Source organism: Brassica napus, chromosome A4 (assembly GCF_020379485.1).
Source record: "Brassica napus cultivar Da-Ae chromosome A4, Da-Ae, whole genome shotgun sequence".
In the NCBI taxonomy this organism is placed as follows: Eukaryota; Viridiplantae; Streptophyta; class Magnoliopsida; order Brassicales; family Brassicaceae; genus Brassica; species Brassica napus.
In genome coordinates this window covers 14,723,119-14,746,433 of record NC_063437.1, presented here as the reverse complement: position 1 = coordinate 14,746,433, position 23,315 = coordinate 14,723,119, and the positions used below count along the sequence as shown (strand labels likewise).

Below are 23,315 nucleotides of genomic sequence, written 5' to 3'. Positions count from 1 at the left end.
GGAAAAGCACCAATTTCATAATAAGGTAAATTATAACTTGCATTACACTCAAGTTTGAAACGAAAACAAAGCATCTTTATTGATTATAAGTAAAGCAAAACAAATGGGAGAATTCAAAGAAAGCAAAAAGCCAAAACCAAAACCAAAACCAAATGAAGAACATAGTATTCAATGAAATCAAAAACCCAAAAACCAATAAAACTTCAAGCTTCAATTGCAAGCACCATCTTCAACCTTCAACCACGAACTTCTCAACTTCAATCTTCAAGACGTTGGGCTTGAAACTCTGAAACAGATAACCAAAACAGAGGGAGTTAGACATACATTACAATAGTTATTTAAAATAAGCAAACGTGAAGAAACAAAAGTGAAGAAGCATTTCAAACCTTTTTCAAGTCGATCAAGCATCTCAACTTCAGCAAGCACTTGTTCGTTTGTTCTGACTTGTTCACTCAGCTTGATGTCAGCATGTATCCATTGCTCGGTACACATGAGGACTTCTATCATGTAATGTGTTAGACAGCTTCGATATGGCTCCAAGATCCTACCACTTGTGCTGAAGGCACTTTCTGACGCCACTGAGGACACTTGCATGGCGAGGAGATCTCTAGCCATTTCTGCAAGAACAGGGTACTTCATCTTCTGGACCTTCCACCAAGAAAGAATGTCGTACTCAATACCAATTATGAGCTTTGGGTTCTCAACTGGCTCCTTCAAATACACTTCTAGTTCATCACGTGTATCCTCTCCCTTTTCAGCAACCAGCTCCTTATAGACACAATCCATCCTCTCATAACCAAAATCTTCAACCACCAGCTCCATTCTATCCGTGCCCTGATCTTGAGACTCTTGAGTCGGCTGAGAAGATGATGCTTGATTTGCTTGAGAGGATTGACCAGATGACCCTCTGAAACGAGTGTTGTACTCAGTGAACATGTCCTTGAGAATATCACCAACAGACTGCAGCATTTCCTTAGACTCCAAGCTCTCCTTCTCATAGAGTTTCTCAAAGCAAAGCTTCGCGAATTGCATCTTCTTCCTAGGATCAAAAATGGTGGCTAAGATCAGCATCCTGTTGACACTCTTGATACCATCCCAGTACTTCAGAAACTTGTGCAACATCTCTGATGCTTTAACCTTCAGCTCGGGATCAAAACTGTTGGCCAGTGCAGTGAGATTTCTTTCTATGGTCACGATCTCTCCATAGCACTTGTACGAGTTCACCTTCGACGAGGCAGAAACAACCAGAGTGCTGTTGTAGAAGATCACCAAAAATCTCTTCAGCTTCTCCACAGCACTCCAGTCTCTCAAAGCAGGCGGTCCACACCTCTTAACTCCATTATCCATCTCCAAGAAATAGTCATTATACAGCCTATCTTCAGCTTCCATCCTATCAAATGCAGCTCTGAATTGTAAAGCTCTAGACAGCATGAGGAAAGTTGAGTTCCATCTCGTCTTAATATCCATTGGCAAGCTACCGCGGCTCATTCTCCCACTAGTGACTCTCAGATCAAACGCATTCAGCCTAGTTGTTGAAGAACGAACGTACTGAACTGCATTCCTAATGGCTAACACATTCTCTCCTACCTCGGTCAAACCCTCTTTAGCAATCAAATTAATGATATGAGCAGAGCACCTCATGTGCAAGAAATTACCATCCAAAACTAGAGCATCAGGGCCAACCTCTCTAAATTGCGTATGGAATCTCCTAATAGCAGACGTATTAGCAGTAGCATTATCTACTGTAATGCAAAAGACTCTCTCGATTCCCCATTCGGCTAAACACTCTAAGAGGACAGTAGATATGGTCTGACCTTTATGGTCCATCACGTACTTGAAGCCGAGGATGAGCTTGTTGAGCTGCCATGAAGCGTCAATGAAATGGGCTGTTATTACCATATAACTAGCACCTGTTAACCATGAAAAAAAAAAGAGGTTACTAAATTCTATAGACAAGTAAATAAACAGGTTACTAAAAATGTTTAAATTCATTACCTGTGACTTGAGAAACCCAAATGTCAGTAGTAAGTGACACTCTTTGCTTCGTTGTGCGAAGCATGTTCTTCAAAGCTGTCTTCTTTCTCGCAAACATCTCAACAATGTCTCGAGTAGCAGTCCTCCTCGAGTGAGGCTTGTAAAGGTTAACCTTGCAAGTTAAGAGAAGAAAAGTTAGACTTACATTATAGAAATGTAAACGGATAAGAGGTTATATGGTATTACCTTGTTGCAGAAGGTTTTCCAAGCCACACTTTCAATAAATGAAAGAGGCAACTCGCCTAACACAATCAACTCGTTAGAGGCTTCTCTGAATACCGGCTCTGAGACCCTTGATGACTTCAGATAGCCTTGGGTATTAATCTCAGTTTGATCTTTCCCTTGACTGGTCAACCATGATTGGTACTCCTTGCAGATCGTCAGATGCTTCTGGAGGTTTGATGTTCCTGATTTGCTAGCACAGGAAAAGACCTTCTGACAATAGTGACAAATGCACTTGTCACGGCTGTCTTTGGTTCTGGTGTAATGCTTCCACACACCAGACCTTGGCACCACAACTTTCTTCACCTTCTTAGACTGAGAAGATACTCCATGTGTTATGTTTTCAGCATTGGACTTCCCTTGGCACTGTTCTTCGAATTGCACTTCAACATCCATTGTTTCTTCATCGGTGTGCGGGACTTTGGAGGATGACGAAACCATCTGCAAAAAAAGGTTAAAAAAAATCAGTATGTAACATCAAAACAAACCAATTCTTTGATAATATAGTTACAAGAATCTTAAGACAGCTCACGAGATGAAAATACATATACTTTCTAACTCAAATATGCAAGCTAATGCTTAACACATAGCCTCAACAACATAAGAGAACCTTTACAAGTAACAACAACATCTATGGAACAAGACCAGGTAGTACTTGATAATATATGGTTTATCTACACTACATACAACGTAACATCACAAGTAGAAGCAAACAGCAACTAGTCATATGAGAACCCGTACGAGCAACAACAAAATATTTGTCTAAGATCATCGAACAAAACAACAACAGCTCTTGATGCTTGATTGAGACGAAAGACTTAATTTTTACTACAAAACAAAAAACTTGACTTCACCTAAAATACAACTGAAACCAAAAAACCCGAAATCAATAAACTTGGAGATAAGCATCAAGTAATCTGAATAAGGAGTACCTTTGAATCAAAGGTTTTGATTGATTGCTAGAGCTTTGTGTTGGAGGACACGATGATGATAGAAGACCCATTTATAGGATCGTGGACTTAGGGTTTCGGTTTCAATTGAGGAAAATCAGTTAGAAGAATCGATGGAGATATCCGATAATCGGAGTTAGGAAACGAATTCAGTGAGAATATCTAGGGGGAATCGAGATTTAGGAAATGTCTTAGAGATTTTGGAGAGATTCTCCTTATTGCTCAAGGGATATGAAAATCGAAAGGGGAAAAAAGGATTAGGGTTAAGTGATTCTCGGGTTTCGGATGTAATCACTCGGTTCCTCGGTTTAAACCCGAACCGACCCATAACCCGACAGTAGCAAATAATTGGATCCATTCGGTTTTTAAAGAGGATCCGAACCCGACCCGAACCGGTTTTATCGGACCGGGTTCGGTTCGGGTTTTCGGATTCGGACCATATGCCCAGCCCTAGATGTAGCCGCCGTGTGGGGCGAAATTTAATAAAATGTAAACTGTAGGGTTCGAATGGTAATTACTCAAAACTGTAAACGGTTTATTTTCCCTTGTTCGGGTTTATTTCAATTGTCCGGTTTAATCATCTCTTTTTGCAATTCCGGTCTGTTTGATTGGAGCAGTGCAATGTGTTTGTGGTGCTTCACTAGGGTCTCTTCATCTCTTTCTCTTTATCATCATTATCTTTATTTCTTTGAAGTCATCTAATTAATTTTTGGTTTATTATCCATTTTTGAAAACTTCGGTGAGTTTGTGGATTGGTTTAATCGTCCTTAGAGTTGCTATTTCAGTCTCGGAACATAGACATGTGTGTGTCTTACAATTGTCCTGTGGGATTGTGGCTCATGCTATGCATATTTTTACATACATATATGTTGTAATGGTAAATATTATTCCAATCTAAATGCTAGCTGAACAGCTGAACAGCATATTTGTACAAATATGAATCAAATTTTGATTGGAATTATTAGTAACTCTAACCAAGACATAAATGAACATGAATTGTTGTTATCAATGCAAATGTGAGCACTAATTTTATTATATTCAGTTCACAAAACTGAGCATTTTGTGTTCTATTTTCTCTAGTTCTTTTTGATTGATTCATCAAATGCTAAAGAAGCCATGACCAGAGTATTTTAGAGTGTGATTCAAACCCCATTGATTGAGTGAGTCAATTTTGTTCATCATCATCATCTCGACAACGATTCCATCTTCCACATCAGAGCTGGCAATTCTATTGAGATTAAGTGTTTAGAGCACCGGAGTGATTCCAAGGCGGTATCACAACTGTCGAAGTGGTTTGATTCGGGGTGATGACTAGGCGGTGACTTAGTGAATCCGTAGAAAAAAGCTCTAGCGGTTAATTTGTTGACCATGATGTAATTAGAGAAGTGAGAAGAGACAACAATGAACTAGTGGGGAAGGTACGAGATTCAGTCGTTTTCTTATTTGTCTCTCCAACAAGAGTGTAAGGGAGCAGAATAAAGACGAAGTAGACAATTTGTGAGTAAATTTTAGGAAGATGAATTAAACATAGTTAGTAAAAACAAAAATTTAACCCAAAGAAATACTCTACATATAATATGAAAATTAAGTTCATTGCATACGAGATTCTATCATTCAGACACAATAATAAATTAAAACCAAACACTACAATCCCAGATCCGTCCGTCAGAATGGGATTATTGCACTCGCAAGGACAATCAGAGGAAAACATGGGAGCCATATAATTCCCCAGAACCCGAAGAGGTTAATAGAAAAGAACACCAGTCATCTCTTCGTAAACCCTATCGCATGAACCGATGGCCTTGTAGTAAGCACGGACGCCTAGGGCCATGGAATAAGTAGATGCCATCATGCCAGCCAATATCCCCATCAACCAACGGAAACTCGCAAAGGTATACACATCGTCGAAGATCTCATAGTTTCCCCTTGGAAAAACAAAACGCAGCAGAGCAAACAGAATTGAAACAAGGACAATATGATATCTCAACGCAACCTTCTTAAACTTACGGTCGTCCGCTAGGAATTTGTAAGTAAAGCCAATCTGTTGCATTTTTCGACTGAGAAAGAAGAGAAGGGAGGCGGAGGTTGAGGCGGCTTCGACGAAAGGAGGGGGTATCCGCGGCCACCTTTGATTACTTTGAATCAAAGGTGTATAAAAAACGCTTCAACATCTGTCTATATATATAAAATAAGATTTTCAAATACCACCTCAGGCCATGTACATCAGTGAACTTCATGGGAGGGTAGTGCTGGGAATATGAATCATTATCCGCGGACCCCGCTCCATTTGACCCGCTGCGGGACGGATGCGGGTCGAGTGATTTGAAAAATTTGATTCGCGGGTACGGGTGCGGGTTAAATGATTTTTATGCGGGGCGGGTGCGGATCAGCCAAAATTCAGCGCGGATACCCGTCAACCCGCAAAAACTAAAAAAAAAAGATTTTTTTTTCAAATATTATTTTTAAATTGGAAAATTTTTAAAAAATAATTTATTTTTAATTATAAATAGATTAATATTTATTATTTTTAATAAAAAATATTTAAAATATTAAATTTTATTGTTATTTTAATAAAAATTATTTAAATTAATAATTTTTAATATTATTAATATTATCTGCGGGTCTAGCGGATCACCCGCGGGTTTTAGCGGGGCGGTGCGGATTTCATATTTTCTTTTTGCGGGTCAAGCGGGTCAAATTTTTTGAGTAAAAAAAATCAGTTTATCCGCGGGTTGGCGGGTCAGCGGGGCGGGTTTGACCCGCAACCCAGCTCTATGGAAGGGGTTCACAAAGCATTTTTTATTATTTTTTTTTCTGTTTGAATTTTGTTTTTTTTTTTTTAAATAAAAATAAAAAATAATCGGATCAATCGCGGGCCACCACGTGCCGTGGGATCCGCGCTATAGTGTTGATCCGGGTTCACTGCAGTGAACTTGCAAGAGACAGGTTCACCACTTTTACTTATTTTAATAATTTTTTTTTTTCGAAAACCGTGTGAACTCCCCCGTTGAACTCTCAATGGGGATGCCCTCATCAAATAGGAAATTAAAGAACCGACATGTGTTTCTTATTGTTGCTTTCGTTTGGGTTTTCACGATTTGCATTATTGGGCTTATTTGGGTTTCGTCAAGGTATTCCAGATCTTTGTCTCAACCGCTTCTCAAGCCCAATGGCGTAACGGCTGTCATTTGAATTCAATCAATCTTATTAAATTTCTTATTAATCGCTGATAAACCATTCGTCCCACTACTACGTCTTATTTAAACCACCTCTTTTTTCTTCCATATTAACAAGTCTAGATCTATAAATAAGGGTATTGGATTCTGTGAAATTCATCACTTCACCCTTTTAATCATTAAAATTTTCGCAAATAATCAGACCAGGAATGACGACAACCTCCTTCCTTTGCTCTGTGTGTAGTGACGAAGTAGCTCTTTGTCTATCCCTGAGATCTCTAGAATTAGTAAACAAAATCGTCTCGAAATGTAATATCAAAATAATGGAATTGATAGTGAAATGTGGATTGTTAGCGTATGGTGGTTTAGAGGGTGTTATGGGTTTATGTATTTTTATGGATTTGAAAATCCAATCCAAATCAAGTGTTATTGGTTCTACTATTTCAAAATTCAATTTTAAATATGGTGTTATTAATTATATGATTTTTAAACAGATTTTAGAATCAAGTGTTATTCAATGTTATTGATTTGTTTGAAGATTTGGTTTTGATTTTGATTTGAGTGGATTTATGTGTATTTTTAAGAGTAAAATACAAGAAAACAAATATCAAGTTAAACTTTGTTATTTTGATTGGATTTGCATTATTGTTTTTTTTTTCCATTTCCTTATATTTTTTCTGTGTCCCAAGTCACGTGGTTGATATAAACCTCATTATAATATCTTTTGTTCATGTTCAGAATTTGCATCAGGGACATGTCTTGCACACAAACTTATTGTAAAATACATACAAACGAAGCTGGGGTTATTTATCATATTATCGTGTAGGATGTCACTTTTATGCTATCTTGTTGTTGCAGAAGAGGGTTATTCCGTCTCCGTGCCTCAGACGATGTTTTTTTTTTCTTTTTTTGTTGCCACAGTAGAAGACGGCGGAGTCCTTATTGACGAAAATGATTTGTTTTTTCTGAGGTGTTTCTTCACTATTTTAAGACCTGCTGGAATGTTGATGATATTGTTTTTCAGTTTATGCGTCTTTCTCACCAAAGACTCTAACTTTGTCCGTCGGACGTTTCATCAATGGAGCAGAGGAGTTTAAGCAGTTGGCCGGAGTGTTTTACCTTCTCGCCGTACCGACACGAGACTCGGATGGCGGCGTTACCTTTGTATCGTTACGAAACCGTATTCTTCCGAAATGATGGATTGGTTGTCTCTTGTGAAGAGAGATATTATTGGCACTTCTTCCAATTTTAAATTGACACCTGAGAGTAACCATACAAACAAAACGTGTCTTGCCTACCAACATATTAAAATTAATTATTATATTATTGTGATTCAAGTAACATAACCAATCACAAATCATAAAGAAACACCATCAAATAAATGAAACAAGAACATTATACTTTTTCGAACTTAGCAATGTCTCCATGCTTCTTTTGATAGGTTCTTAAGCTTTTTAGTCAAATGTATACATTATCAACATGAATTCAGAATTTCGTAGACATCAATACACTCCAGAAAAAGAAAATGTAAATGTCGCATGTAAGTGATGAATTAGATGCCCTATTATGCAATGAGAACTTCAATTGAAAATCCATTTCATTCATTTATAACAATCAACTTATTTTGATTTGGAAATTTATATCATTGATTTTGAAATCTGTTTGTTTGATTTTAAAATAAAGGGATTTGTCAATGATTTCTAAATCCAAAAAAAAATTATAAATCGACTTAAGTATTAGAACCAATAACCCCCACTTAAACTGCCATCTCATCAAAAGACTTTCTAAAAATTTGACAATATTTTAATTCTGTTATAATTTAAATTAAATCTATTAACAAGATATTTAATATTTAATAATCCATAAATGTTCATTATTATCAGGCGTTTTAATTTAACCAAATGGTTGACATCAATTTTTCTATCAACAAATAATAATTTATTTAGAAATACATAATACATATTAAAAAATATAAAATATTAAAATAAGTGAAGAAATTTTGAAATAGTAATACTAAAAAAATACATTGATAATATAACATTTCCATATTTTATCAAGCCCACACAAAAGTGAATCTTATCTCAGAAAATTAACAAAAAAAACCATGCCAAAATATTAATAACTAATCAAACTTTTTTAGAAAAGTAGTTAAGAAAATAACAGAATCTAATAAATAAAAAAGTAATATTGTTGTAAAAATAAATAATATTAAAATGAGCTCGATAAAAACCTTATTCAACAAATAATAATTTTGGAAAATAATTAATATAATAAGAACACATAAATGTCAAAAATAAAAAGCTATAGAACAAAAGGAATAAAAGTTTATTTAAATACATGACACATGTCCAATTCTAGAAATATACCATTTCTCAAAAAAATGTACATGTACACCCTTTCTCAAAAAATGTATATGTATAAAGAGTAACGATACTTTCATATCATCCATTTTTAAATATTTTTAGTTATAATGAATAAGATAATTTTTAAAATCATGAAGATCTTTAGTTTTTTTCTCAAAAATGTATAAAAATATTTTAACAATTTTATAATAATTAGTGAAGTACATAATTTAAAATGGATAGTTAAATTTATTTAGAAAAACTTATGAACGTTAGTACACCTTACATTAAACATTTAAAATAATTTTATATAATTTTTATTTTATTTGCCAGCCCGTAGGGAGGGTTTACTCTAGTAATTAGTAAAATACTAGATTAGAAGGCTAATAAAGAAACTTTATTTAAATAAGTGTCCTACATATTGTAATTGTGTCTAAATGTATATCAATTATCAATGTAAATTTTTTTTATCCTACTAGTTTATTAATTAATAAAGCAATAAAAACTAATCATTTAACAACATATTGGAGAATTTGAAGGTAGATAGATAAGCAAATAAGTTCCACTAAAATCAAGGGGGCCCTAAAATCAATATATGTACAAGACTAAGGAGCACCCATCAAATAAGCCTATATGAAAATCAAAAAGCACAAACTTGAAAATGGAATTCCTTGAGTAACATAATAAAAAGAAATTAGATTTTGATATGCGCTTTAAAAACGTGAAATTATTTCTTTCGAAAAATATAGTAATTTGTATATTGTTTCTTGTTTAACATGTGTACATAATTTATTTAAATTATTTTTATATGTGTGATAATTTTTTGGATTTTGAAGAAATTGTAATTTGTACTACGCACTAAATTTTTTATTCACTAAATTTTGTATTCAAAATTTAAAAATTATATGAAAATAATTATCAGAATTTTTATTTTAAGTTTGATTCGGTGTTTTTATACCCGATTTTGACCGTAATGCAGTACCGTATATAATTTGGTTCAGAGTTAATGAAAACTCATTAATTAAAAACTTGATAAATTTGGTAAAAACCCAAAACCCTCCACTAAACTATGACCCAACACCGGTTGAAAATGAAATTCCTCGAGTATAACATAATAGAGAGAAATATTACTTATCACTTAAATATAATGCAAGACTTAGTCGATTTTGTACTCCTCCCACTGTTGGATCCCGACCGCCTCCATCAGCTTCACCCTTGCATTTGAAAACTCCTCGGCGGCTCTGTCGGCAGCAACCTTCGCCTCCATTCTTCTAGCAGCAAATTGCAACGACATTCGCCTCACTTCCTCTCTAAGCTCTGGCAACCCCTCAATATCTAATCTTATCATCCATCTCTTGTTTTGAATTTGTGCAGAGATTTCTTGCGCAAATAAGTAGGTTAGATAAGCTCTGTCAGATGTTGTTTTCGCCGCTTTGGCAGTTTCTTGGATCACAAAGTAGGCTTCATGAACTTGGTCGGCTAGAGATGCAACTTCTCTCGAAGCTTTTATATCCTCTTCAACCTTAGATCTTAGAGTAAGTTCTGAGTTGACAAAAATGCTCATCAACTCCTTATATGTTCTTATCTTTCCTCCAACATCTCTCGTCTCTTTACGTAACGCTATGAGTTTTACGGACAAGTTTCTTCTATGTGTTTCAAGATCTGGATTGATAAGGTGGTCTATAAACTCCATTTCTGTATCAATCTTCTTTCCATGCTCTTTCAAATCTTCTAATAACTCCCTCGTCTTCTCCAGCTCCTTGCTCACATCTCCTTCCTCACTAGAGTCATCATCAATCCCTCTCAGTTCTGAAAAAAATAAAAACCAAAGACAAAGTTAGAATCAGCATCAAAACATAATCAAATAGCAAACCCTATATATATATATATAGATCGGACAAAAACACTAGTTAGAGCTGACCAGTTCGGTTCTAAGTACTTCTAACCAGTAGGTTGCATATTGTTTGACAGGGAATAAAAGGATTTCTCTCTTCATATGGAGTGCACAAAATAAATCTAAATCCTTGATCGAGTTCTATTGTTCACTATAGAGAGGTGAAAACTAACATATATAATAAATAAAATATTATCTAGGGTTTCTTCATGTTAAAATTGACAAATTGTAATTACCGGCGAGATGGGTTTTATAAGATATATCAAGGTACTGGATGATGTAAACATAGTGAACCGCGACGGCAATAAAAACGGTGAGACGCAAAAGCCAGACGGCCTTATAAGCGCCTAGAGCCGCCAGAAACACGAACCGGTCGGACAGAAACAGCCAGATTCGGCTAGTAGTAACACCCTAATATGAAACAAAACAAAAAGAAAGAGAGAGATATTTAACACGAATTAAAGGTAAACTAAAGATGTGTATATATGATATACTTACAGAGCGGTCTGCAGGAGAGTTTTTACGGCATAACCAGTGTAAGAGTAATGCGCAAAAGGTAGTGGAGAAAAGGAGAGGACCGATAAATAATGAGACTCCATTGGAGGAGAAGAGAAGTATCACGGAGAGAAGCAAACGCTCAAACCAAAACAAAGATCTGGCCATGTCTAGAAATTCTGCAGATCTTTCTTCTGCTTCAACGCTATTCATCTTCTTTTTCAATCCTATGTTTGCCAATAAGGATACAAGCTTTTATTTATATATATACAAAGTCCTTTTACGAATATAAGAAAGATTTATAAAAATCTTGTTAAAAAAAAAAAGAAAGATTTATAAAAATCATATCCCTACAAAGTTGGGACGTTAGAATTTAGGTTTAGCGCTACTTTTGGTGATTCAGTTCCAGGTGTGTATTGGTTTGATGTTAACCAGATATCGGACACACTGGTTTTCTGGTCGATGATCTCTAAGAAAATTAAAGGTAGTACATGTGTGGTGTGTCATGTCTCATGTGTTTTGACATATATATGTATGTCATCAAATAAAATCGTTGGAGTGACAGACGAATACAGAGATTAAAAAAACTAAAGAATATTTTAGCTACAAATATAGTTATTAGGGTGCAAAATTTTGTAAATTTTGATTCATTCGCTATCTCAATTTGAACCGAAATTTTCCGAATATCTATAATTTTATAGAATCTAGTATCATAAAAACCACTCAAATCCCAAACTAAATCCAAAAACATCCAAGCAACCAAAGAATTGTAAACATTATATTTGAATCAAACAAAATTAAAAGCATAAATACTGCTATGTTTTTTTTGTTCTATTCACATACCCACATAATTATCAAAGTCAAATACTGTATATATTAAATCAAATACTATTATTCTCTCACAAAGTTCACAGAATTTAAAATTTTCCCGTTGACGTATCCCTCTGTGACGGGCTTCTCCAAAAACCCGCCCCATAAAAATGTTCCAACATTTCATCCTCAAGCATGATAACATCGTTTGGTTGGCAATTCGCTTCGTTTTCCTCAATAACAACAATCTCAGCCGTTAGATCTTCTTCCTTCAATCTTGCATGCACGGTGCTCTCGCTCCCTTTCGCCCCCGCTGAAGCAAGCAAACCATGTCGTTTCATCATAAAACGTCGACGTTTGCTACGTTTCCACGCTTTCTTACAAACAGCCGCGGGAACCTTGTAAACAGCCAAAACAACCAAATTAACCACCGCGCATGGGCAGCAGCAGCACACCGCCGCGCACTCTGCCGCCGCTCCTCCCGCTACTTCTCCCACCTTCCTCCTCTTCGCGTGTTTGCTCATCTTCGTTGTCATGGGCGGAGAGCTTCTTTCGTCAGATATCAATATCACGTGACGACGAGTCATACCGAAAACACGTAAAAGAGAAAGAACGATATGGGTTCTTCAGATTGTAAGCGAGATAAACGTCTCAGAGAAAGATGATTTCTCAGAGAAAACAGAATCTAGTGAAGATTGACCCATATAGGTCACTCATCATTGATTCTGGTTATGTTGTAAATCAAATCATGAAGATCCTAGGAGACGAGAAAGTACAAAATAATGTGTGGGTGACAAGTAGAAATAGGAGGATGGAGATAGAAGAAAATACCTGTATTATGAGTTTAACAAAAAAAAAAAACTGTATTACATGATTTTCTCGGGATTTGCTGGAATTATCAGAGGAAATGAAAGAAAACTCCGAAACGTCTGGTTAGCCGGGAAGATCGGAGAGGCTATCGAAGAGGATATAACCAAAGACTGCTATTTTCCTCTAAAATTAAACAACAATATTTTCGAACAAAGTCGTTTTTGGAGTTATCTTCTATACTTGAACCACTAATTCGTTGCCTATCAAAGCACCTCAATTTGTGGAACTGCTAACTGGATTTGTTGTTTTCGTTAGCTGCAGAAGTTTAAATAAAAACTAGATTTTGACCCGCGCTTAGAAAGCGCGGGTTTATTTTTTGAATTTAATAATTTTTAATATAAATTTTTATATAAGATAGTTTATTAGTTTGGCCATATTATTCGGAACGGAATAATCAACCCGTACCAAATTGAAAAAATAAAACTAAACTTGAACCAAAATTTATAAATAACCGAACATATCATGTATATCTAGAACCAAGATAAATAGATACCTGAATTTTTAAAATACAAATTATATACCTACAAATATTAATTATATGTAATTTCTAAATAACTAAATATCTTAAATATACTATTTATAAGCTGAATTATCCAATAAAAATAAATTACTCAAACATTTTTTTCAAATATTAAAAAAATATCTTAATAAGTCCTCAACATTCAGTCTAATTTTCTACTAAAAGGAACCAAAACACCAATAAGTGGTATCCACAGTCAAACCAGTAAACGCAGTCACCATATATAATCTAGTTTCAGTTTAATAAAAATCTATTATTTAAAATCCTTTAAAATTTAAAACTCATATTAACTCGTGAATCTATACCAGATGACATGATAAATATCTAAAATAACATGATAATATTTTTCAAAATTTGATTAAATTTCTCATATAAATTTTACTAAGATATAAAATTGAATAAACTACATTTTTTTATATTATACATTCTAGTTTATAGGTTTTATAATGACTATATTAAGATTAAATTTTTGAGTTTTATAAATGAAATTATTATTAAGTTGAGTATAGTTGAGTTACCTATAAATGTTAAAAATAAATAATATATTTTATTTAAACATAAAAAACATCCTAAAAATTCTATAATTTTCTGAGAAAATATTTATACAAAACTCTTTCTCATAATAAACCCAGTTGTAAAAGATTTTTATCACAAAAATAACATAAGAAGGTTTTCAAAGAAAAAACTATAATTTTAAAATATAATTAAGCTTGTTGTTGTACTGTGAACTATTTCTCTAATCGTAATTGGAAGTTAATATGTTTTGACCGTCGAATGGTATCATGTTAGTTTGGGTCATAAAACATTTAATATGAATTAAAAGCATGGTATTGTTCAGACTTTAATTACCATAAATCCAAATGTTTTTATAATAATTGTTTTTGTTAAAGAAAAATGATCGTGGGTTGTATGATTATTAAATCAGTTATAAAATAATCTGTTTCTTTTAATAGGTTTAGTGGTACAAAAGTAATGTTCCAAGAAAAAATAGGGGTAAAATATATCAATGATTCTGAATTAATAATATTGATGTATAAATCTTTGGTGTATTATAGTAAGTTGAGTATTAAATAAGAGCATTGGTTATTTTATAGTTAGAGAAATATAAGGTAATTGATTAGTGTATAGTTAGAGAAATATAAGGTGAGACCAAAAAAATAGTTATGTTTAGTGAATAGGTCCAACAACCTTTCATAAGTAGATTTTTTGGGACTCCTTCCTTTTTAATAGTATAGATAGAGGTTCAGAAACAGTAACAAAACAAAATACACCCTCTATTTCAATATTTCTTTTTTACTTTTATAAATGTCAAAGTTACTTTTTTTTTTATATCACCGATTACCTGAAAAGAAAAATGATATAACCGGCACAATTATACACTAAATGTTATCCATACTATATAAAAAGGGCTAATTTGGGAGTTTCTAAGGAGTGCCACATGGACAAAATAATTTTCACCTATCAAACTGCCATGTCACTAGCGGATGGGGCTTCTAATTAAAATTGCAATAAACAGTTTGGGCTTTGTTGCCGCTTACAAAATAGGCTACGATTTGCCGGTGGCCAGGTAAAGAACAATCTCGCAGCCTAGTCTATTAACCCTAATCGCCGTCTCCCTAAAACTAAAGCTAAAGCTCGCTCATCCTCTCAGTCACCCTAATCACCGTCTAAGATTTACGAGGTTTGACCAGAATCTCGGAATAAAATCATGGACGACATGTAAGTCGTCGGGCGGATGACTGAATTATAAGTCGTCTGGATATAATTAAATATTAAAGTTTTTTTTTTCAATTGCAAAACTACCTATAACGAGCTAATTGTAAGTCGTATAGTGTTAATAAAATATTGATATTTCAATTTTCACCAGACGACTGAAATGTAAGTCGTCCGGAAAAGTCAAACTTCCGAAATAATCCAGTCAAATGCAAAACTAACCTATGACCACTGAAATGTAAGTCGTCTAGGTTCTTTGGAGATTTTTTTGTAACCAAACAAAATCAGACGACTTAACTTTCAGTCGTCTCAGAAAACAGATTTCAAAGTCAATTGCAAAAATAACCTCTGGTTGACCAGACGACTTCCAGGTAAGTCGTCTACTGCCAGACGACTTTCCATGTAAGTCGTCTGACGAACAGATCTGGAAAAAAAATCGATTTCATACCTTAAATTGGTGAGATAACTTCCTTAACACACATAAGGCTTCTCCAAGCACACATAATCTCAAAGAAAGTGACCCACCCATAATCGTTAGCTTCTATGACTTTATGAACCATAAAAAATGTAAAATCAAAATCTTGGGTTTTTTAGCTCAATGTGGAGAGAAAGTGAGAGATATGTTGTGTTTAGTTCATAAAAATGGAAAAAGAAGAAGGGTAACTCGATTTTGGGAGAATTAAGAGCTTCAAATTGATTGTTCATGGTGGTTAGGGTATTGATGACAATGACAATCTTGTAATTACTTGAAGATGATGAGGGTGAGAGAGTAAAAATGTCATTTTCGAAAAGAAAAAAAATTTGATGGCATTTTCGTGAATTATATGAACTTATGGGGTGAATTGGGCAAAACCAATTTTCAAAAAAAACGAAGGTTAGTTTTGTGTTTGACTTTAAGTTGTAGGTCAATTTTGCAAAAATCCATTTTTTTGTGGTCGATCTGACGAATCATTTTAATCTTCTTCATTTTGTTTAAGGAAGTGTTGTTCCCAACACCATGGTCAAATCAACCTCCAAAGGTCCTCCCCTTCTAGGAGGTATTTTATATTTACAAGTTCATTTTTGAGTCAAAAAATTATTAGTATTGATATATTAATTTAATACTTAGATCTAAGGTAGATTTTATTTTCAGATAGTAGTGATTTTTTTTTGTATTTAAAAATACAAACTATGAACCGTATTAATTTTACAACAACATATTTATATTTTACATTTTTTAAATAAAACATCATTAGTATTTATTATTCAACCAATAATAAAATATAATATATACTAAATAACTGATTTTACATAGGGACATTTGCTAAAACCAACCCAAATATTCAAGTCAAATGTAAAAGTGTACCCCACTTTCAGTCAAATGCAAAACCAACCTAAAGGAGTAGTGAAAGTACTATTTCACCCTTATGACCAAACAAAAAACATAAATGTATTTTACGTTTCTATCCTTTGGAAGTCTACACGTAATAAAAGAAGTCTACATATATATAGACTTCCTACGAAGTCTACTTTATAGACTTGTTTTGTAGTCTACACTCTAATTTGGTCTACTAATTTAATTTTAAAAATGTATAAAAATAATTATTGTGATATTTTTAATTAATCATCAATATAATGGATAATATGAAGTAAATAAATTAAAATTTCATATAATCGAACAATTTTGAAGAATATATACTAATTTGGTTATCATGTGCTAGACTATGTTCATAGTTTAGAAACAAAAGGTTCTAACATGTTATGTCTTTTAGTAGTTGATTTCATAGGGTTAGATTTTAGATTTTGTTTTTTTTTTTGTTTTATTAACTTAAATCTGCATATTAATGTTTAGTAGTTTATATTTTGTATAAATGAGACTTTTTGATTATCAAGCAAAACATTTAGGGTTTGATATTTGTGGTTTAGGGTTTCGTAGACCTACAATAAAGTCTATTTATCTGAAGACGTCTTTTTCAGTCTATATTTTTCAATTTGTTTTACAAAAAATCATTATATTTAAACTAAGTTAAGTTCCTTAAGAATAAAAAAGTGAAATCATATACTATAACTATTAAAAAATAAAGAAATAAATTTAATAAATCATATATTAAAATTATTAAAATAATAAAGAATAAACAACAATAATTAAATTATTATAGTAGACTTCCAAAAAGGTCTACTATGTTATAGTAAGATCTACTCCAAAATTTTAATTTTAGTAGACTTCAAACGAAGTCTACAGTATCGTAAATTTTAACCTAGTTACATTTTTGTCTCCCTATATAAACAAAATTTATTCAATCTCTCTCTAAAGTGGCTGCACAAGTTCTTAAAACTCTCTCCCTTCTCTCTAAAACTTTCTCTCTTCTCTCTAAAATTCTCTCAATTGTTTCTAAATCTCTCTCATTATCTTCTTTCTCTCTAAAATTTTCTCAAGTCTTTCTCACAATATTATCTTGTCATTTTAGATATTATGATTCATGGTTTTCATCTTCTCCTTTAAAAAATGTAAGTTTTAGATCTATAGATTTTAAATGTGTATTTTATGTTTATTTCTCACAATATTATCTTTTTTGGTAGGTATTATCACTCATGGATTTCATCATCTCCTCTAAAAATGTAAGTTTTAGATTAATAGATTTTAAATATGTATTTACATGTTTATATTCAAATAAATTTATAGATCAAGCTCTCTACATTAATTTGCTACTAGTTTACCTTATAAATTATATTATGTAAAGTATTTTCAGATTTAAAATTATTTTCACATTTCAAAATATATAGATTTTTTCAGATCTGAAAATTATCAGACAGTGTAGACTTCTAAAGAAGTTTACTAAAGCTTGCAGACTTCATATGAAGTTTACTAAACCATAAAGTTTAAGCAGACTTCATTGGAAGTCTACAAAAATATGACTTTAATTTTTTTTCTATGTTTTTTAATAATTTTATCTTATTTTGCAGGTATTTTCTTCCATAGTTGTTCTCTTCTCCTCCTAGAAATGTAAGGTTTACATCTATAGATTTAAAATATGTGTTCTAGTATTTATATTCAAATAAAGTTACATATTAAAATTCATATTAATATGTCTTTAATTTATAACTATTTTGTCTATTAAATCATATTTTTAAAAGTTTTTTAGATTTAAACTTATTTCATATTTTTAATGTATTATTTTTCAGATCTATTTTTTTTGATAGAGTAGACTTCATTTGAAATCTACTTAAAACTTACGGCTGGTAGACTTCAAATGAAGTCTACTAGCCTTGAATTTTAAGCAAATTTCATTAGAAGTTTACTCAAATATGATTTTAATTTTTATCTTATTTTTTAAAATTTTATTTTATTTTGCAGGTATTCTCTTCCAATATTTTCAAATCATCTTCCCAAAAATGTAAGCTTTCCATATATTCATTATAAGATATTTTGTGTTTATAATGAACTAAATTTATAGATTCATACATTATCTTTTTGCTTTGTTACAAGGATGAAAAAAAACCATTTTTGAAATATTTTCCAGAACAAAGTATTTTCAAATTTTCTAAATGCACACTTTTAAATATGAAAATTTTCCATTAGTGTAGACTTCAACAAAAGTCTACTAAACAATAACTTTACGTAGACTTAATAAAAAGTCTACTAAAATATGATTTTATTTTTTATCTTATGTTTTTCTCATAACTCTATCTTATTTGGCAGGTACTTTTTCCAAGACTTTATTTGAAGCATCAAGATTATGAAAAATCAAACATACTCAAGAATACTTTTTAGAATATTGCTCTGTAATAACTTTCATAATAAAATATTAATTTTTAAATAATTTTTTAATGCATAATCTATAAACATTGTATTCATTTTTAGTTGTTTTCACTTGTATGATATTATTAATTTTTTGTTAGATATCAATTTTTTCACAAGATCTAACCAACCAAACAAGTAAAACCACCATAAGCTAAAATAATAACTAACACACATGTGAGAAGAAGAAAATCTATACAAAATTTTCCCAAAAATTTTCAAGAATAATACTAATCAAAACAATTTGCAATAAGTATCAAGTGTATAATTATAACACATTAAATTGTGAAATTCATCCAAGACCATTAAAATTTTACTAACATACACTGTAAAATAATTAAATCATGAAAAAATATGATGAATAATACACAAATACACTTTTAATAGAATTTACGACGTAGACTTCAACTGCAGTCTACATTTGTAGATTTACAAAAACGTCTACACTTATTATTTAACATATAGTCAATCCAAATTTTTTTAGTGTATTGGCGCAGGCTTGATACACAAAGGCGTACAAAGTGTGTCTTAGATAACTCGATCAAGTTCCGTACTTGTCGATTATTCGTGACAGGCATAAGAGGAGTATATTCCTATTCGGAGTCATTTGTTTTAAATGATGTTTGGTAAGGAATAGGTTAGCACCATCTTCTCAATTTTGTTGTCCAGATCATAATCTTCTTGTGTCATTTCAAGAAGTTTACCATGTGTACAGCCATCATGCACAAGGAACATTCTTCAACCTTTCCGATTCTTCATCTTTTTCGAATATTTTGTCACCCAAAATGTCTTTGGCCCATACTTCACACTCGCTCTAAGTTTCCAACCACATCCTTGAACACGACACTTAGCCACATACAGAGTTTTTGTTGTCTTATATGCTGAAAATGTAAAATTATATTCCACAGTCACCGACTTCAGCTTTGAAACAAGCTCAGCCTTACTAGCAAAACTATAAACGAAGACTTAGAAATACGTCTACAATTATTAGCTAACAACATTGTCAAATCAAATGAATTATACCTTCATAATTATAAAAAAAAAATTATTTTCAAAATCACTCAAACCCATTAGGATTAACTAACACACACTGTCAAACAAAAAAACTAGAAAAAATTTAATGAATAATACACAAATTCACATTTTTATAGATTTTTCTATGAAGACTTAATATTTAGTCTCTGAAGATGTTGACGTTCTTTTCAGTTTACAGACGTAGACTGTCAAATAGGTCTACTCTTTGGGTTGGTTTTTGCAATTGACCATTTTACGGGTTGCTTTTATAGTTGAATAAAAGTTGTAATTTTGTACATGTAGACTTTCATTTCAGTCTACAATTTAAAAAGGTTACTTTTTGCAATTGACCAGAATTCATCCAAGATTTGACTTTCAGAACTAGACTTCATATGCAGTCTACATGTTTGAATTTTTTTGAAAGAGGTTAGTTTTGCAATTGACCAAGTTTGACTTCAAATCAGTAGATTAAAATGAACGTCTACGGGTGTGTAGACTTCTTGTGAAGTCTACTCTCAAATCCGACGGGTTGGTTTTGCATTTGACCAAAATAAAAAAGTAGACTTTATACGCAGTCTACATTTTTTTTTTAAGATAAGAAGACTGCATATGAAGTCTACAATTTAATAAATTTTTGATTGCTTTTTAAACTTTTTGGTCAAACACAAAACTAACCTATTCCACGAAGTCAAAGTTTTGGTCAAATGCAAAACTGACCTTTTATAGACTTTGTTGGCAGTCTACATTTTGTAGACTTCCGTTGAAGTCTATTTTGAAAAGTCAAAAGTTCGGTCAAATGAAAAACTAACCTCTTTTAGGTAGACGTCTTAGTAAGTCTACCGAAAGTTTTATTTTTGTTGTCAAAGGTAAAGACGGAGACTACTGGGGAAGTCTGCGTTAGAAAAAAAATTTGTCTGCTCAATTGCAAAACTAACCCGTGCGTTGACAAATAGACTGCATCGTAAGTCTCCACGGAGGCGTAGACATACAAAACAGTCTACCGTCGCGACACAGATCTGAAAAAGAACGAAAACCATGTAAATAGTTACATTTTTCATGTGTAAAGCTTGTTTCCAACCTTTTCAACCGTCCAAACTCCAAATATGAGCAAAAAGAAGCATCTTTAACGATTCACTAATGAAGAAACTCGAAAATATGAAGTTTGTGATTATGAAAATGATAGTTATGAGAGTTTTTTAGATGGAAATGTAGAGGAGATGAGAGAAAATGAAGTTTTTTGGGTTATAATGAGAAAAAAAGTGGTTGAAAATTGAATTCTAGAGCTTTAGAGCTCAAAAATGGTGGTTCATGGTGGTTGGAAAAATTGATGATGATGACATTTTTGTAAATAAGAAGAAATGGTTAGGGTGTATTTGATTTTTTGTTAATTTCGAAATTAATAAAAAAATAAATAAAAATGGCAATTTTGTGAATAATTCAAAAACATAAGGATAGTATGGAAATTTTATTGATGAATAGTATGGACAAAAAAAAAAGGGTTGGTTTTGGATTTGACTTGAAAATATGGGTTGGTTTTGAAAAACACCCTTTTACATAATGTTGACATTACTTCTTAAAGTTCCTTTTTATTATTTTTACTTTTATATTTTATATATTAAAAAACCATTAATTATTTATCTATCTGTTGTTAAACCAATAATAAAATATAATGTATAATAATACTGATTATATAACATTAACTATTAATAAATTTTATATAGAAACTTGAAAATGTTATTTATTTTAGAATAAAAAATTCTCTTTAAGTTGAAACTGATAACTGATTTTACATTACTTCGAAAAATAAAGATGAATAAATAACTGATTTTACATAATGTTGACAAACATCATAAATACTCTGTGTACAAATCAGTTGAAAAACACACGTGTGATTCACAAAAGTCCAAAATCAAAGACAAATTCTCCAATCAATAACTCCCTCACAAAGGACGTAACTTCACTTTTACCTGCTAAAACTAGGTAATAACCCGCGCTTTGCGCAGAATGTGATTTTTAGTTTCATTATTTTTTAATAAGGAGACATTAATCTATTTAATTTGGATATCGGTTCGGTTTTAGGTTGTTTTTTGGTTTTTAATCACCTAAAATATAACTATTATTTTACATCAATATTTATTTAGTTTGTTCGTTTAAAATGTTTGATTTTTTGAGTTTTTTTTTGTGATAATCAAAAATTACTATTATTTGTTTGTTTTCATGTTATAAATCTTAGATAGTCGTGATGTCGAACCAATGGTTTTATATTATAGTTTCTAAACAGATAATAGTTAAAAAAAGAAAAGAAAATTATTAAGACAAATCATTTTATTACAATTTGGTCGATAGTGAAAAAAACATTAAGAAAAAAATATTTTAACTTCCAAAAAAAATTAGATATTTCAGTTGTGGTAAATACTTAGTTATAAGGTGCTCACGTCAATGTGCACTTGTATGTGTATGTAAAAGTATATAAAGATGGTTGATAAGTATATAAAGATGCTGTTAACTAATATTAATTTTTTTTTTCAAAATAATACATGAAAAATAAAATTCTTAAAATGAAATTATTTTAAAACAAAATATTGTAAAATTTATATAAACTGTAATATTTAACTTACACATAATTCTTTATATATATATATATATATATATATATATATATATATATATATATATAACTGATCAAATTGGATATCCATTCCTATAAATATTGATATTTGTGATTTGTTTTTTTTAATGGATATTGCATTTCAGTATTTGATTTGCTTCGTAGAGTAACGGATATCCGGATTTTTCGGTTCGAATCAAAATGGATAACGAATCGAATCAAAATTTATGAATAATTTATCCAGTTCTATTTGTAAACTGTAAAAATAACGTAAAGAAGAATCATGCATGTGAGTTTTATATTAAAAAAAAGTAAAGTACATAGTGTGAACATATTTATGTAGAGTTTGGGTGAAAAGCTCTCTCAATGTGATATGTATCAATTTTAGTGTGAACGCATTTATTACAATGCTTCTATACGTGATATGTGTTCAGTTTAGTGTGAACGCATTTATTACAATGCTTCTCCTTTAATATATAAGAGATCTTTGAATTTTAATTCAAACCAAACATATTTATTAAAAATAACAATATAATCTCGAAATTATTTTCATTATTTGTTTGTATGTAATACCATTTTCTATAATAATTTTAAATTATTAGTATTGATATATTAGTTTAATACTCTAATCCAAAACTCTAATAAAACAAATATAAAAGCACATCATTATAATTGTTTGCAAACGTAGGTTTCCCTTTTATATAGTAGTGATGTTTTTAATTTTAAAATACAAATTATGGACCATTTTACACTGTTTATCATAAATTTAGTTTCATATATATTTAGTTTTAATACATTTTTAATTATTTACATCTTATGTAATTTGATTCTTAACCATACAACAAAAAAAATGACAAAGCCAAATAATTTTCCGTAGTTTTAGATAGTT

The 23,315-nt window shown here is 31.6% G+C and overlaps 3 protein-coding genes across 3 annotated transcripts; all 3 read right to left on the bottom strand.

Annotated features, from left to right (window-relative positions):
* Nucleotides 1-229: 229 nt before the first annotated feature.
* LOC106448667 (zinc finger BED domain-containing protein RICESLEEPER 2-like) lies at nucleotides 230-5,256 on the bottom strand. The gene is made up of 5 exons (XM_013890524.2): nucleotides 4,966-5,256; nucleotides 2,221-2,697; nucleotides 1,996-2,146; nucleotides 364-1,910; nucleotides 230-286 (listed from the first exon to the last, which is right to left on the bottom strand). Exons 1-5 carry the CDS (start codon nucleotides 5,254-5,256, stop codon nucleotides 230-232), a joined length of 2,523 nt encoding a protein of 840 aa, XP_013745978.2.
* A 911-nt stretch (nucleotides 5,257-6,167) lies between these two features.
* Nucleotides 6,168-14,471, bottom strand: LOC106407789. The gene is made up of 3 exons (XM_013848652.3): nucleotides 11,117-14,471; nucleotides 10,855-11,029; nucleotides 6,168-10,533 (listed from the first exon to the last, which is right to left on the bottom strand). Exons 1-3 carry the CDS (start codon nucleotides 11,324-11,326, stop codon nucleotides 9,881-9,883), a joined length of 1,038 nt encoding a protein of 345 aa, XP_013704106.2. The 5' UTR covers nucleotides 11,327-14,471; the 3' UTR covers nucleotides 6,168-9,880.
* BNAANNG14620D lies at nucleotides 12,031-12,459 on the bottom strand. Its single transcript, XM_013848651.3, has one exon. It carries the CDS (start codon nucleotides 12,457-12,459, stop codon nucleotides 12,031-12,033), a length of 429 nt encoding a protein of 142 aa, XP_013704105.3.
* Nucleotides 14,472-23,315: the final 8,844 nt, after the last annotated feature.

Bases quoted from the DNA above. Each gene is read 5' to 3' on its own strand.
- BNAANNG14620D (XM_013848651.3), bottom strand. From the start codon at position 12,459: ATGACAACGAAGATGAGCAAACACGCGAAGAGGAGGAAGGTGGGAGAA.
- LOC106448667 (XM_013890524.2), bottom strand. From the start codon at position 5,256: ATGCAACAGATTGGCTTTACTTACAAATTCCTAGCGGACGACCGTAAG. The intron at 1,911-1,995 runs GTAATGAATTTA...CATGGTTAACAG, and splicing joins TTGGGTTTCTCAAGTCACAG to GTGCTAGTTATATGGTAATA. The intron at 287-363 runs GTTTCTTCACGT...TATCTGTTTCAG, and splicing joins TGAAATGCTTCTTCACTTTT to AGTTTCAAGCCCAACGTCTT.
- LOC106407789 (XM_013848652.3), bottom strand. From the start codon at position 11,326: ATGAATAGCGTTGAAGCAGAAGAAAGATCTGCAGAATTTCTAGACATG. The intron at 11,030-11,116 runs GTAAGTATATCA...GTTTCATATTAG, and splicing joins ACTCTCCTGCAGACCGCTCT to GGTGTTACTACTAGCCGAAT. The intron at 10,534-10,854 runs GTAATTACAATT...TATTTTTTTCAG, and splicing joins TTATAAAACCCATCTCGCCG to AACTGAGAGGGATTGATGAT.